The sequence below is a fragment of the Equus quagga genome, chromosome 2, assembly GCF_021613505.1.
Source record: "Equus quagga isolate Etosha38 chromosome 2, UCLA_HA_Equagga_1.0, whole genome shotgun sequence".
Taxonomy (NCBI): domain Eukaryota; kingdom Metazoa; phylum Chordata; class Mammalia; order Perissodactyla; family Equidae; genus Equus; species Equus quagga.
The window spans coordinates 27032191-27046518 of NC_060268.1; the positions used below are offsets into that span (position 1 = coordinate 27032191).

At 38.6% G+C, this 14328-nt stretch overlaps 2 gene segments (V, D, J or C); both read right to left on the minus strand.

Annotated features, from left to right (window-relative positions):
- Positions 1-8552: 8552 nt before the first annotated feature.
- On the minus strand, positions 8553-9145 carry LOC124235044 (T cell receptor alpha variable 16-like). The segment is given in 2 exon segments: positions 8553-8944; positions 9058-9145. Coding segments are annotated over 2 exon segments (438 nt in total).
- Positions 9146-11192: 2047 nt separating this feature from the next.
- LOC124235046 (T cell receptor alpha variable 8-4-like) lies at positions 11193-11688 on the minus strand. The segment is given in 2 exon segments: positions 11193-11500; positions 11613-11688. Coding segments are annotated over 2 exon segments (354 nt in total).
- Positions 11689-14328: the final 2640 nt, after the last annotated feature.

Sequence of the window (14328 nt, forward strand, 5' to 3'; positions counted from 1 at the left end):
TTATTTTCTCACAATTTTGGAGGCTAGATGTCCAAGATCAAGGTGTCAGCAGGTTTTATTTCTTCTGAGGGCTCTCTCTGTGGCTTTCAGACAACAACCTTCCTGCTGTGTCCTCACATGGTTATCCCTCTGTGTGTGTATTGTGTGTAACCTAATTTCATCCAGTCAGACTGGATTAGGATCCACCCTAACAACCCCATTTTAACTTAACTACCTCTCTAAAGGCCCTATCCCTGAATACAGCCACAATCTGATGTACTGGGATTTAGGACTTCAATATATGAATTTTGGGGTGGGACACAATTCCTCTTGTAACAATGAGTCCCTAATATTTTCAGTGTCTATGGCAGGAGACAGTAGGGTACAGGAGAACAGACTTTGCAGTCAAGCCCTCGAGGTCGAGTTTAGATGTATTCATTCAGTATCTGTTTACATCCTCTGTGCCTGTATTCTCTTGGATGACAAGTAATGATAATACTACCTTTTTAGACTTGTTGGAGTTGTTGATAAGACAAGAAAATGCTATTTAGAGCAGGGACTGACACTTACTAATGACTCGAAAATTATTATTGTTACAAGAAAACATGTCCTGATACTGAGCAGTCAAAAGCATGTTAAACATCCTCTAGGGTGTTTTATAAATGTTTTCAAAAATTTATTTTAAGGGGCAAGCCCAGTGGCACAGTGGTTAAGCTCGCATGTTCCACTTTGGCTGCCTGGAGTTCGCCAGTTTGGATCCTGGCTGCAGACCTGCACACAACTTGTCAAGCCATGCTGTGGCAGGCATCCTACATATAAAGTAGAGGAATCTGGGCATGGATGTTAGCTCAGGGCCAGTCTTCCTTAGCAAAAAAAAAAGAGGAGGATTGACAGCAGATGTTAGTTCAGGGATAATCGTCCTAAAAAAATTTGATTTTAAGATATTCTGTGCATAAAATAGAGTAAATGATGGGGAAGAGGGGAAGGAAGGATGAAACTTTTGTTTCTTCCTTGATGAAAGGAAGAAGGGAATAGATTGTTGGCTGGAGCAATGCATGGATTGGAGAGTGCTAGATGAATCAAGAAAATGGCTTGGGTTGGATGACTGCCAGAATAAATATAGATGTTTGTCAGTAGAAAACAAAGAAATATGAAAGCTTTGTGAGCAAGAAACTGATGTTATTTAAGAAGTTTAAATTTTATTCTATCTGTTCTCTGCTACATAGTTTAGAAAAGTTTGCGACAAAATTAGAATAGTAGTTAAAAGATGTCCCCTTGTTCTAAGAACTTAAGGGACTTATCCACTGTCTCACAAAAAAAAAAGGATAAGAATCTAAGTCTCGTAATATTTGTATGTATTTGGATGTATATGCAAACTATACACCTTGAAGCAGAAAAAGAAACAGAAGCATTGCTGTCCTCTGGGGAGGAGAACTGTGAGGTTAGCTAAGTGGGGTGAAAGGATAACTTTTCACGGTAGCTTTTGAATTTTAAATCATGAGAATTCATTTTCATTCAAAAATGAAATAAATAAGGACTGGCCTGGTGGCGTAGTGGTTAAGTTCGCGCTTTCTGCTTCAATGGCCCAGGGTTTACAGGTTCAGATCTCTGGTGTGGACCTACACACTGCTCATCAAACCATGCTGTGGCAGAGTCCCACATACAAAGTGGAGGAAGATTGGTGTAGATGTTGGCTCAGTGAAAATCTTCCTCAAGCAGAAAAGAGGAAGATTGGCAACAGATGTTAGCTCAGGGTCAATCTCCTTCTCACAAAAATAAATAAATAAATAAATTAAAATAAATAAATAAATATAACAAATATGCTTTATTCAAGAACTCAAAGACTCAAAGATGGCTCAACATTAGAATACCATTAATATAATTCTTCAATTTGAAAAAAAAATCCATATAACCTTGCAAGATAACAAAAATAGTAAACTTCAAAATATATTCATCATATTGTCTCCATTAATTAAAAATAAAATATCTAATCCTGATATGAGATAAAGCCTATCTGTTCAAAACACTATCAGCAAATGTTAATACTTGATAGTCAAAAACAAATTTCATTTATTTTACTGTTAAGACAAAGGATAAGATTACTCAGAAGTATTCATTAAACGATTTCTCAGAAATAACTTATAACAGCATAACATTAAAGAAAAATTCTATTTATAATACCAAAAAAATAAATGTCCATGAAGAAACTTAAGCAAATTAGGAAAACTAAAAAGCTTTTATAAAAAATCTAAAACAAAGAGAAAAATGTGTATTTTTAGACATATTTGAATTAACATGCTAAATTGTTCAATTAATATGTTAATTATGTTCAATATATTTAACATATAAAGTTTATACTGCCTGAAAAATAATTTTTAAATTTAATACAATACTAATCAGAAAAAGAAAGAATTTTAAGCAGATTCAAGAAGCTTATCTTTCATATAGCCTTTGAAAAAATATAAACTGGAGATGTAGAATTTTTTCCTTTCTATCTGAAATTTTGAGAATTACTCTCTTTATATATAGGATTCATAAACGTTAACAGCACATAGCTATGTGTTGGTGTGGACCCCACCTCCAATCCAACTAGATAGTTGGTCAGCCCTTTCAGTTTGAGACTCAATTTCTTTAATCCCAAATAAGTGGTAAAGTCTTATAAGCTTCAAGTTAGACAAAGACAAAGAAAATTACCTACCAGAGAGAGAATCAGGTTAATTTCCACTGAAATAGTATATGCTGGAATAGCACTTCTCAAAATGTGTGTCTGTGGATCTCAAATGCATATCTTGGGATCCTGAGGATCCTAAGATTCTTTCAGGTGGTCTGCAAAGTAAAAACTACTTTTAACAATAACATTAAGATATCATTGGGGTTTTTCACTGTATTGAATTTACACTGATGGTGCAAATGAAATTGCTGACACCTTAACACAAGTCAAATCAATGATAGCAAAATATGCTAGCAGTCATTGTATGTATCCATCACCACCACATACGTGCTAAAGAAACAAAAAGTTTCACTTAGCAACGCCCTTGATGAAGACGTAAAAAAATAATTAAATCTAGACCCTTGTGTATACACCTTTTTAACGTTCTGTGTGGTGAAATAGGCAGTACACATACAGCGCGTCTGCGGTATACTAAGCACCATAGTTGTCTCAAGGAAAACAATTGTTCCTTTTTACATTTATTCTTAGATGGATTTATTTAACATTCCTTTACTTAGTGGATATTGTGTGCTGAATATTGCGTTAGAAGGTTAGATGAAAACTGAAGAGAACACAGTGGTTCTTCTCTGGAGCCTTTAACCCAATAGGAAGTAAAGGCAAGACAAAGTTTTAATGCATTGTGATAAGTGTCTGGCTGAAAATAAACACATAGCACAGTTGTTAGAAAGGGAGAGTGAGGGTGTAGCTCCAGAAGTCATGAGATGCTTAACATATAATAAGCCACGTCAGCTGGAAATTGAACAATCAATAAGCATAATGAAAAACACCACAACAATTCAAGGACTTGTCACCTCACACAAGTTTCTAGGGGTTCAATGGTCCAGAGAATGTTGAAAAATCTCCTCTAAGGTGAAAGACATGTGGATGGACCTCATGCCACCAACCACAGAAAAAGAGGCACAACACTTGGTCCCACACGTGGGTGTGCTGCTTTGACCTATTTACAGTCACCTGTAGAGCTGCCAGCTTGAGTGGGGCCAGAGCAGGAGGAAGCTTCAGAGCAGGTTCAGGCTTCAGTGCGATGTGATTTACCACTTTGATCCAAAGATCCAGCAGATCTGACAGTGACACTTGAAGTTTCTATGGCAAATATGATGGAGAATTTGAGAAACAACAACAGGAGAATCACAGCCTAGTCCTCTAGAGTTTGGGGGGAATATATGCCCTTTTCTTCAAATAACTATTCTCTTTTTGAGAAAGAGCATCTAACTCGTCAGTTGACGTTGGTGACATCTGAATATTTAACTTAGGAAAAACAAGTGACCATGCAGCCTGAACTTCCATCATGAACGAAGTGTTGTCTTGCCGGAGTCCTGCTCCAGCCGAGTCCAGGTTCCTGAGGGAGGGACAGAGTCGGCACAGTGAAGGAAGGAGACGTGAGACTTGAGTCGGTGCAATCAAGTCTGACTTTACTGTGCACAAGTGTCATTTTTGTATTTTTCAGTATTAGTACAGAAATAGCTCTGCAGATGTTCTCAGAGAGATAAGGAAGTACAAAGCGAGCACAAGAATTTTTCCATTCTATAGAGCACAAAGTTAATGATCATCTTTTCTGCAATTAATTATTATTTATTGTCTCTAAACTAAAGGAGATAGGTAGCTTAACATCTGTTGTAGTAGAATATGTTTAAATTTAACCTCTAAACTTTAAAGGGTATAGAAATGACTTCCTCTACTATTTTGGGACGAATATACATTGACGTCAGGGATGGAGTCTATTTAAATCTTCTATTCTTCATGTATAGATTTACGGGTTCAGAAACAAAAGTAATTTATGGTAAAGTTAGATCAAAGGCAGAGAGAAGGTGCAGACATCTGGACAGGACAGCATTCTGTCTGTTCACGTCCTGGGGGAGCTACCCCTGCCCCCATTGATCGTCTAGTCATTGTTCAGATGGTTAATGGGAACAAAAAGCTACTTTGGGCTATCTTATCCCCAGCACTATGTGTGTTCTCAGCAGGTAGTTAAACATCTTTACATTCCCGCGCCCCTTAGGGGGTGAAAGCATTCCTTTGTCTTTCAGGGGTTAGGACTATTTGTCCCTTGAGCACACCGCCCGGAGAAAATATCATTTTTCTGGTAAGGCATCAGGCTGAAAAGCTAAGTTAAATTATATATCTTCAAGAATAAAAAGCAGAAACAAGTATAGTCATAACCTTGATAGAAAGCATGCATACATTTCAGAAAATATCAGGGGTGTCGGCCAGCCATTCGTCACCAAGGGGTGTCCCTGCGCCCCTCGGCCCTTCTCAGCCCAGACCCTGTCAGATGGCTGTATAGGCATTGGTAACATGGCTCCTGGCATTGTCTGACCTACTTGCCCACAATATTGGTCATATCCAGCAGCAATCTATCATCAAGTGAAAATGGGCTATCCAAGATTGGGCTCAGGTGGAGCTGGAAGTTAGAGGTAAGTTGGATCAGTCAGTGCCTCAGATTCCTTTGACACCAACTTTTCTTGTATTCTCTACTCTTCCTTAATCCATGCCTATAGCTTCCTGAGGAGTTCCTCACAATCAGTGAACTGAGGAAAAAAAAAATCAAGCCTACTTTTCATGTGGAATCTCACATTATATCGGTACCACACAAAACTAGAACTATAGCCCCATTGAAGGACAATGGTGCAGGAAAATCCCACCAAAACATCAGGTGGTACATTTTGGTTGTCACTTTTATCTGGAGTGAGAGACACCCGGAAGTACAGATCTACATTTATTCATGGGCACTTGCTAATGGTTTTGCTGGGTGGTAAGAGACTTGGAATGAGCAGAATTGGAAGATTAGTGACAAGGAAATCTAGGGAAGAGGTATTTGGATGGACCTCTAAGAATGGGCACAGATTGTCAAGATAACTATGCTCCATGTGAACACTGATTGGGAGAAACCATGGCAGTGGAAGCTCTTCATAATGGAGAAAATGATAAACTCTATGGATGTGTCAACATGTTTCCCCAGCCATGCCAATGCTTGCTCAATGATGCCATGAACAAAGTGGCATTGTTAGCAAGGATGGAAGTTATGCATGAGCTCAAAAGAATTGGTTTCCCTTATTGAGTTTGTCTAGCTAATGCTACTGCTGACTGCCTAATCTGTCAACTACAGAAACTTATGCTGAGCCCCTGATATTGTGTCATTCCCCAGAGGGACTGTGCAGACACACAGTGACAGATTGATTGCATTAGACCTCTTCCATGATGGATGGCCAAAATTTGTCCTCACTGAAATAGTCACATACACTTGCATATGGATTTGTCTTCCTGGTTTATAATGCTTCTGCCAGCATCATTTTCATGAATCCACAGAATGCCTAATCTTATCAATATATTCACCATAGCATTCCTTCTGATGAAGGAACTTTTTTCACAGCAAAGGAATACGGCAGTGGGCAAAAACCCATGGAATTATCTAGTCTTACTACTTATGTCATCACCCAAAAGTGGCTCACCTCTTGAAATGTAGTATGGAAGACAACTCTCTGAAAAGATAGAGTTCTTTCTTACAAGATGCAGTATATGCATTATATCAGAGACCATTATAGGGTATCGTCTCACCCATAGCCTGAATGCATGGGCCCAGGCATCAAAGAAGTGGCCATGGGAGTGGATCCTCTCACTATTTTTACCAGTAACTCACTAGCAGGATTTTTGCTTCCAGTCTTTGCAAATTTGAGCTGTCTTGGTTTGGAGGTCTTATTCTCTAAAGGTAAGAATGCTCACAGCAAGGGACACACAATGGTTACATCGAATTGGAAGATGAGACTGTCATGTGGCCATTTTGGGGTACATATATCACTGAACCAACAAATAGAAAAAGAGGTTACTGGGGCCAGTCCAGTGAGATAGTGGTTGAGTTTGGCACACTCCGTTTCAGCAGCCTGGATCCATGGGTTCAGATCCTGGGTGCAGACATACAACACTTATCAGCCATGCTGTGGTGGCAACTCACATACAAAATAGAGGAAGACTGGCGACAGATGCTAGCTCAGGGTGAATCTTCCTCACCAAAAAAAAAAAAAAGTTTACTGACTGGAGTGATTGATACCAATTATGAAAGAGAAATTGGGTTGCTGCTACATAACATATATAAAGAGGACTATGTCTGGAATGCAGAAAGTTTTCTGAGGGAACCTCTTGGAACTTCCATGCCCAAAAGTAAAGGATGATGGAAAATTACAGCAACAAATAAAAAAGCAAGATTATTGAATACTCAGATCCTTTGAGAATGAAGATTTGGATCACTCCACAGGGTAAATAACTCAATCCACTGAGGTTATGGCTGAGGGCAGGGGAAGTATAAAATGTGTAATAAAAGAAAGAACCTGTCTATATCAATTGCAGCCTCATGACCAAATCTGGAGTCAAGGAATGTAGTAGCTTTCTAAATTCTCCTTTTGCTCTTTATATGTATGTATTCCTTTGTATATGTTGCCATTTTCTTCTTTTCTCTCCGCACCATAATTATTTTATATACAAATTGTGGGAGATTACCTTTACAATTTAGTCTGTATATAACAGCAGATTCAGTGGAGTTGCCTTGACTGTTGGGACTATAATGTTTTAGGAGTTTCTGTATTTTGGGGAAAGGATAAGAACTTCACTTGTTCAAAGGACAGCTTTAGTTTGTTAGATGGAAAGAGAGTCATTCCATTGTTGTTTGGAAATTTAAATGTGTGGGGAGGGGTGTGTATGAAAGACCAATAACCAGAAGGGTGCTAGTTATCAATTTATTGCCTTTCAACTCCAAATCCCCTCTTCATTTTCCTATTTGTGATTCTGGACCTGGACCTTGTAAGCATTTCTTCTTTGCTGGCTGGCATGATATTAAGCTTTGTCGGTAGAGGGAACTGGAAGGACACTGCAGGAAGAAGAGTCTTCTCCTCCTGGTTCTCGAATGTCTTCCTCATTTCTTGTTCCCACAGTGCTTGACCAGCTTGTGGGACACCTGTGACACTGGCCTCCAGCAAAGTTCAGTGATAGCACACAGGTGGCTTCGTGGCAAGTTTCATGAGCACCCAAAGCAAGTTCAGCCCCACTCCTTTGCCGGTTTCCCATAAATTCTATTGGAACCCTGGTGTGTGTCTTCCTGCTTGGCAGCCTTTTTCTCTGACACATCAGCAAACTTCTCCACCATCCAGCAGGCTACAGCCACACACCCCTCCATGAGGTCTGACTCATAGATTCAGCAGGAGAATCTCTGCTGCTGGAGAGGGTGGTATGTATTACATTGTGCTACTTACTTTGGAACTCTGGCTTAGTCCTAGAGATAAGGGCTTCTCCCTACATATGCCGTTCCCGTGTTCTTTAGTGTTCTTATTACACATTAGTAAATAATTCTCTATTATTAGTTAAAAATTCTTTATATTTAACTTCCCTTGTTCAAAATACTGTGTTTATTTCTCCTGATTGGACCCTGATTGAGATAGTAGGAGTCCAAGAAGTGCATGAGAGGAAAGACATCAGATTCAGAAAGATCAGCAGTCACATGTCATGAAGCAGTGTAGTACTTTTAAGGAATTGTGCTGAAGTATACGGTGGTGAATACATGCGGGGGTGGATGGGGGGGCAGAGGAGTCAGAGAGGTGGTACTGCACTGCTTAAACCTGAGGAGTCCCAGACTCTTTTCTGGGCCAAGAAAAGAATATTTTTTATGCCGTACTATATAGTTTTTACTTCAAAAGTATTTTTTTCCAGGTACTACTAGACAGAATAATACACTTACTATTTTTAAAATTAATTAGGCAGAGTAGGTAATAGGAAATTTCTTGGGTAAATTTTTGAGGTTAACCTATAGCTAACTGACATCTTGATGATATCATGTCTAAGGTCAACTTAATGTCAGTTTCTAGAGAAAGAATGCCCCACTGTGGTCAAATAGAGAACTGACAAAGAAATATTTCCTGTAACTCCCAAAGGGTTTGTGCTCTGCTTCCCTTGTAAAACCAGTCACTGTGTCACTCAGAGCACAGTAGTACATGGCTGAGTCTTCCTCTTGAGCTGATGGTTTCTTCAGATGGAAGGACCCCTCATCATTGTTAAGGTTGGCCGTGAAACCTTTGATGCTCTCTCCTGAGGTGTGTTTCAGGAGTAACTGGAGGCCTCGTTTGGGGTACTGGACATACCAGAAGAGATAAGGACTCCCAGAATACGAGTAGTTGCAGTTCACCTGCACTGGGGCCCCTTCAATGACAGAGATGCGGTCCTCAGGCTGAGTCACTGTCTGGGCTCTTGCTCCTCCTGTAACACCAAGTCTGGATCAGGGAGAGACTTGCAGACTGAGGAGAATATTTCTTTAAGCAGATTCTAAATCAGAAGACCATAGAAAGATAGAACAAAAAGAGACTACTCACTGTGTGGGAATATCATCACAAACACTGAGATGAGGATGGGCTTCATGCCTGAGCTGTGAGGAGACAGGAGACTCTTTTCTGGAAATAATTGAGCCACGTGGATACTCTGACAGAGCAGTGAGTGAGTTTATCAAGCATGAAAAGTAAAGCTCTTGCTCAAAAGCCTGGTTGCTTTCTGACTTTCTACCAAGTTCAGTTTGTGTCGCACCTTCCTCTAGTGGTCGAATCTGATACTGCAGATAATCTCAGTCATCAGGAAGCCTTGAAATTCTCAAACAGAATGGGGAGGGATTTCCTCCACAGTTGATAAGACAAACTGTAGTGCTCTACTAGTTGAAAAAGTATATTATTAAAAGGTCCAGCTAGAGAAATTAATATAACAGAATGGAAAGTCCAAACATGCTCCAGGCAGCACCACGACCACTGCAAGCACAACATTCAATGAGATGCCCAAGAGGAAAGCCAGTTCTGCTCAAGGACAAGCGAAGGAGGAGCCCAACAGAACTGCAAGAATCCCGTCCCTGGAAAACGTGACCGCAGCAGATTAAAGAGCCATAAACGACATAATGAAAGAACAAATCGGTCAAAGAAACTCCAAACAAAAATGAAAATGGAAACAAAAGGAAAATTGGAAGAAACAGCACCCCAAGATCTAGAAATTAGGGAATCAGCAGCAGCAAAAGAAATAAAAGTGAGAACAGATGAGTCTTTGATGCAACAAGAGAGGAAAGAGCCAAGTCTGAATATCTTTGAACATAAACTCTCTACCCCCTCTTGGATTGATTCATAGAATTATGTTTATAAACCATTCTATATGCATGCTTTAATAGCTCTAGAGGCACATTTATAGTAAGGTGGCAATCCTACCTCATCTCATTTTTAAAAATTCGATTTATGCAATTGTAAAGTTTTTTAAGAAGTGAAATCATTCAGCTCATAATTTCTGCCTCTGTAAGTTAAGAAATGATGAATTAAAGGAGGCTTAATTTCTATGTGTGTAACTTTTTATAATATTTTAAGAGGCAGGTTTTTTAATCATCGTATGAATGAAATCACAAATAACAATTTGGAGTGTACATATAAAATGTATCTACAGTATCTTAAATATGTTGGCACTTTGGTGCAACTTTTTGAGAGGAAATAAAAATGTGCCCTGGTCTTGGACATCCCTGTTAGAGTTACTGTAATCTCTGATATTGTGAACTTCTCAAGTGGAGGTCTATTTTTCAATGAAGTTTGTTAATGTGCTTTGAAAGGCTGGAAATTTTTGTTGATTATGTAATTTCATATTATATCACTAATTAGTATGATGTCTAAAAATAAAATGCCTAGGAGTTTTTCAGTAGTTTAATCTATTGTATTTGATAGATTTTTATGGGTTAGTGGCCTCAACTTTCTAATTTGGAAATCACTGAAATAACAGTTTCCAAAAAAGATTACAATTGAGTGACTTTTAGATTTTCAATATTGCATTAAGAATTATGTTCAATTTGCTCTCTGGTTTTGTGTAATGCTTACAAGATTAGAAATCTAAGTATCATGATGTCTAATTTACTTTAGAATATGTCAACAGCACACAGAGGGATATTACATATGTGCTACAAGTGAAGCTTTAAATCTAGGCTGAGAATCCATACTGCACTAATTAAGAATCCAGGCTGTACATGTTGCCCGAATTGAGAATATATGCAGCACAGCTTGTCAGCTGACATTATAACCAAGTACTTCAGTTTTCTACATATTGATCAACACCCAATGCAATGCTAATTATCATAATGAATGCTAGAAATGATTTTTTTTTAATAAAAATGCTCTTGCCTTTTTCACTTTAAAACTCTAACACTTTATGATGTACTTTCCTCAGCGTGGCAGTGGGGGTGGGGAGTTGTAGGGTGTGGTCCCTCCTGGGGAAATTCATCAGAAGACCTCAGTCTGGTACAGAGTCTATCCAAATGTGGCACAGCATTGATGTTGAAGCAATCAGTCAGGAGACAAGCACTTATGGGACTCAGCCCACCCTGCCCTATTTGCCTTGACAGAAAAAAAGACCTTCTTGAAAACTCCCCAGGTTGAGGTCTTGAGTCACAGAAAGTCCTAGTGTCTCAGGAGGTTTGTGCTCAGCTCCCCCTGCAGTCTCAGGCACTGTGTTCCATCAGAGCACAGAAGTACTCAGCTGAGTCGCTCCAATGGGCTGAGGGTTTCCTCAGGTGGAAGGTGGTTTCACTCTTTTTTAATTCAGCTTCAAAACCTTTGATGCCTTTAACCAGGGTGGGCCCTGAAAAGTACTCGAGGAGAAGCTGGGGGCCTTGGTTGGGATATTGCACGTACCAGAAGAGAAACTGTGAAACAGCAGATGAGTAGTTGCACCTCAGCTCCAGACCAGCTCCCTCAGACACAGTGATGTGGCTGTCAGGCTGGGTCACTGACTGGGCTCTGGTCCCTCCTGGAACATAAAGGGCAGATTTTAGCAATGAAGAAAAGATGTCTCTATTTAGACTTCAGTTTGAACACGGGTTACTTTGTGAAAGTAGGAAAGAGAATGGAAGGTTACTTACTCAGGGAAAAAACCATCTCCAGCACTGGGATGAGCAGCAGGAGCATGGCTGAGCAGTGGAAACACTGCAGGCTCCGGAGCAGGAGCAGGTAGGACAGCAGCTGAGGTCACTGAGCCTTCAGAGTTGGAGAAGTGGAAAGGTTGGTCTGGAGGAGTCTCTTGCTTTGACAAGCTTCAAAAACTGTTAAAAGAGTCTTTCTCTGAATGAGTTTGGATCTTTTCTGGCCTCCTAGTCTCATCATATGTTCCTATCTACACAGACATCAGTTAGGATACATCAACCAGCTGCCTGGAGGTACGGCTAAGTGGATGGTGACAATTTGCAACAAAAACAAAGGTCTCTTTTGTGCAACATCGCCCTCTGGAGTCCAGAGGCAGGACTAAAGTGCAAGAGAGCTTCTCATTTCAGATACCTGATAATCACGACTTCAACAGAATGTGTTTCTTCCTTCTCAAATCTGTGATGATATCATCTTTTGCAGTATGTGGTATTAATCCCAAAACAAATGAGAAATGCGAGTTATGTAGAAATAGAAGAGTAATCGACTTCACTGAGAAATTAGTCACTGAAGATTATTCTAGTCTTAGGAATACCATTAAAAGACTCTATATTATTTTTTAAAGCCATTCATCTGGCAGAAATAATAAGATCAATTGCCTCATCAGAGCTGAGGTTTACATGGCCTTATGCTGCTAAATGTGAGCATCAGAGTAAGAGAAAGAGATTATTCCTTTATTTGGTGCTAAAAGGAAAAAGTAGACCAGAGACTCATGCTTAATATCAGTCTGAAACTGATGTCATTACTTATTTAATCAAAACAAACTAATAAAGGCAATAATTTTCTTTATCAAGCAGACAGTGTGAAGAAGACTCCTTGGCTCTGGTGAACAAGTTTGAAATTTGTTAAAGTTGTGAAAAAATCACTTAGGCATCACATGTTTAAGTGGAGAAAGTGAGAGTGTTGTTCCAATTGTCAATGGTCACTATAGACTGATATAGTATGCCAAATTATGGGGACTTCACACTAGGAAGAACATTGACAGAGGAACATCTGCAGAGAAATCTGAGCAGAATCCCACCTAGTTTGTATGCAAAATGGTACACACAAATAGGAGCAAAATTGGAAAATTTGCAAATATATGGAAAGTAAGCAACATACCCTTGAGCAACCAGTGGGTCAAAGAATAAATCAAACAATATCTTGACACAAATGAAAGTGGAAAAATAACATACCAAAACTTATAGGATGTATCAAAAAGAGTTTTAAGAGAGAAGTTTAAAGTGACAAGTGCCTATGCTAAGAAAAAAGAAAGATATCAAATAAACAACTTAACTTTATACCTCAAGAAACTAGAAAAAAAGAGCAAAGACAGCCCAAAGTTAGCAGAAGGAAGGAAATAACAAAGACTAGAACAGAAATAAATAAAATAGAGCCTAGGGAAACCACAGAAAAGAAAAACAGAACTAAGAGCAGGGTTTTTGAAAAGATAAAGAAAATTAACAAACCATTAGCTAGATGAAAAAAATAATATGAGACTCAAATAATAAAATTATAAATGAAAGAGGAGACATTACAACTGATACCACAGAAATACAAAGGATCATAAGAGACTACTATGAACAATTATACACCAACAGATTGGATTACCAGGAGAAATGAATAAATTCTTAGAAACGTACAACTTACCAAAATTGAATCATGAGGAAATAGAAAATCTGAACAGAGCAAAAGCAAGTAAGGAATTCATTCAGTAATCAAAATCCCCCAAAAAAGGAAAACCCAAGACCAGAGCCCTTCACTGGTGATTCTACCTAATACTTAAAAAGGAATTAACAATCCTTTCCAAACTCTTTCTACAAATTGAAAGAGGAGGGGAGCACATCCAAACCCATTTTAAGCGACCAGCATTATCCTGATACCAAAGCCAGACAAAGACACCACAAGAAAAGAAAATTACAGACCAATAACTCTGATGAATATAGATGCAAAAATCCTCAAACTGAATTCAAAAGCACATTAAAGGGATTGTATGCCATGTTCAAATGAGATTTATCCCTGGGAGGTAAAGATAGTTCACAAATCAATAAATCAATAAATGTCACACAGCACATTAAGAAAATGAAGGATGAAAACCACACAATCATGCAGAAAAAGTATTTAACAACAACAAAAATCCTTTCATAATAGTGTCTCTCAACAAATTAGGTATAGAAAGAATATGCTTCAACATAATAAAGGTCATATGTGACAAGCCCACGGATAACACCACACTGAATGGTGACAAGTTGAGAGCTTTTCCTCTAAGATTAGGAACAAGATTAGGATGCCCACTCTCATCACTTCTATTCAACATAGTACTGGAAATCCTACCCAGAACAATTAGGCAAGAAAAACAAATAAGAGGCATCTAAATAGGAAAAGGAGAGTAAAATTGTCCCTATTTGCAGATGACATGATCTTATATACAAAAAACCCTAAAGACTCCACCAAAAAATCTGAACAAATGAATGAATTCAGTAAATTTGCAGGGTGCAAAATCAACATGCAGAAATAAGTTGCACTTCTATATACACTAACAATGAACTATCAGGAAAGGAAGTTAAGAGAACAATCTCATTTAGACCAGTATCAAAAACAACAAAATACTTAGGATAAATTTAACCAAGGATTTGAAAGATCTGTTCACTGAAAACTATGAAACATTGATGAAAGAAA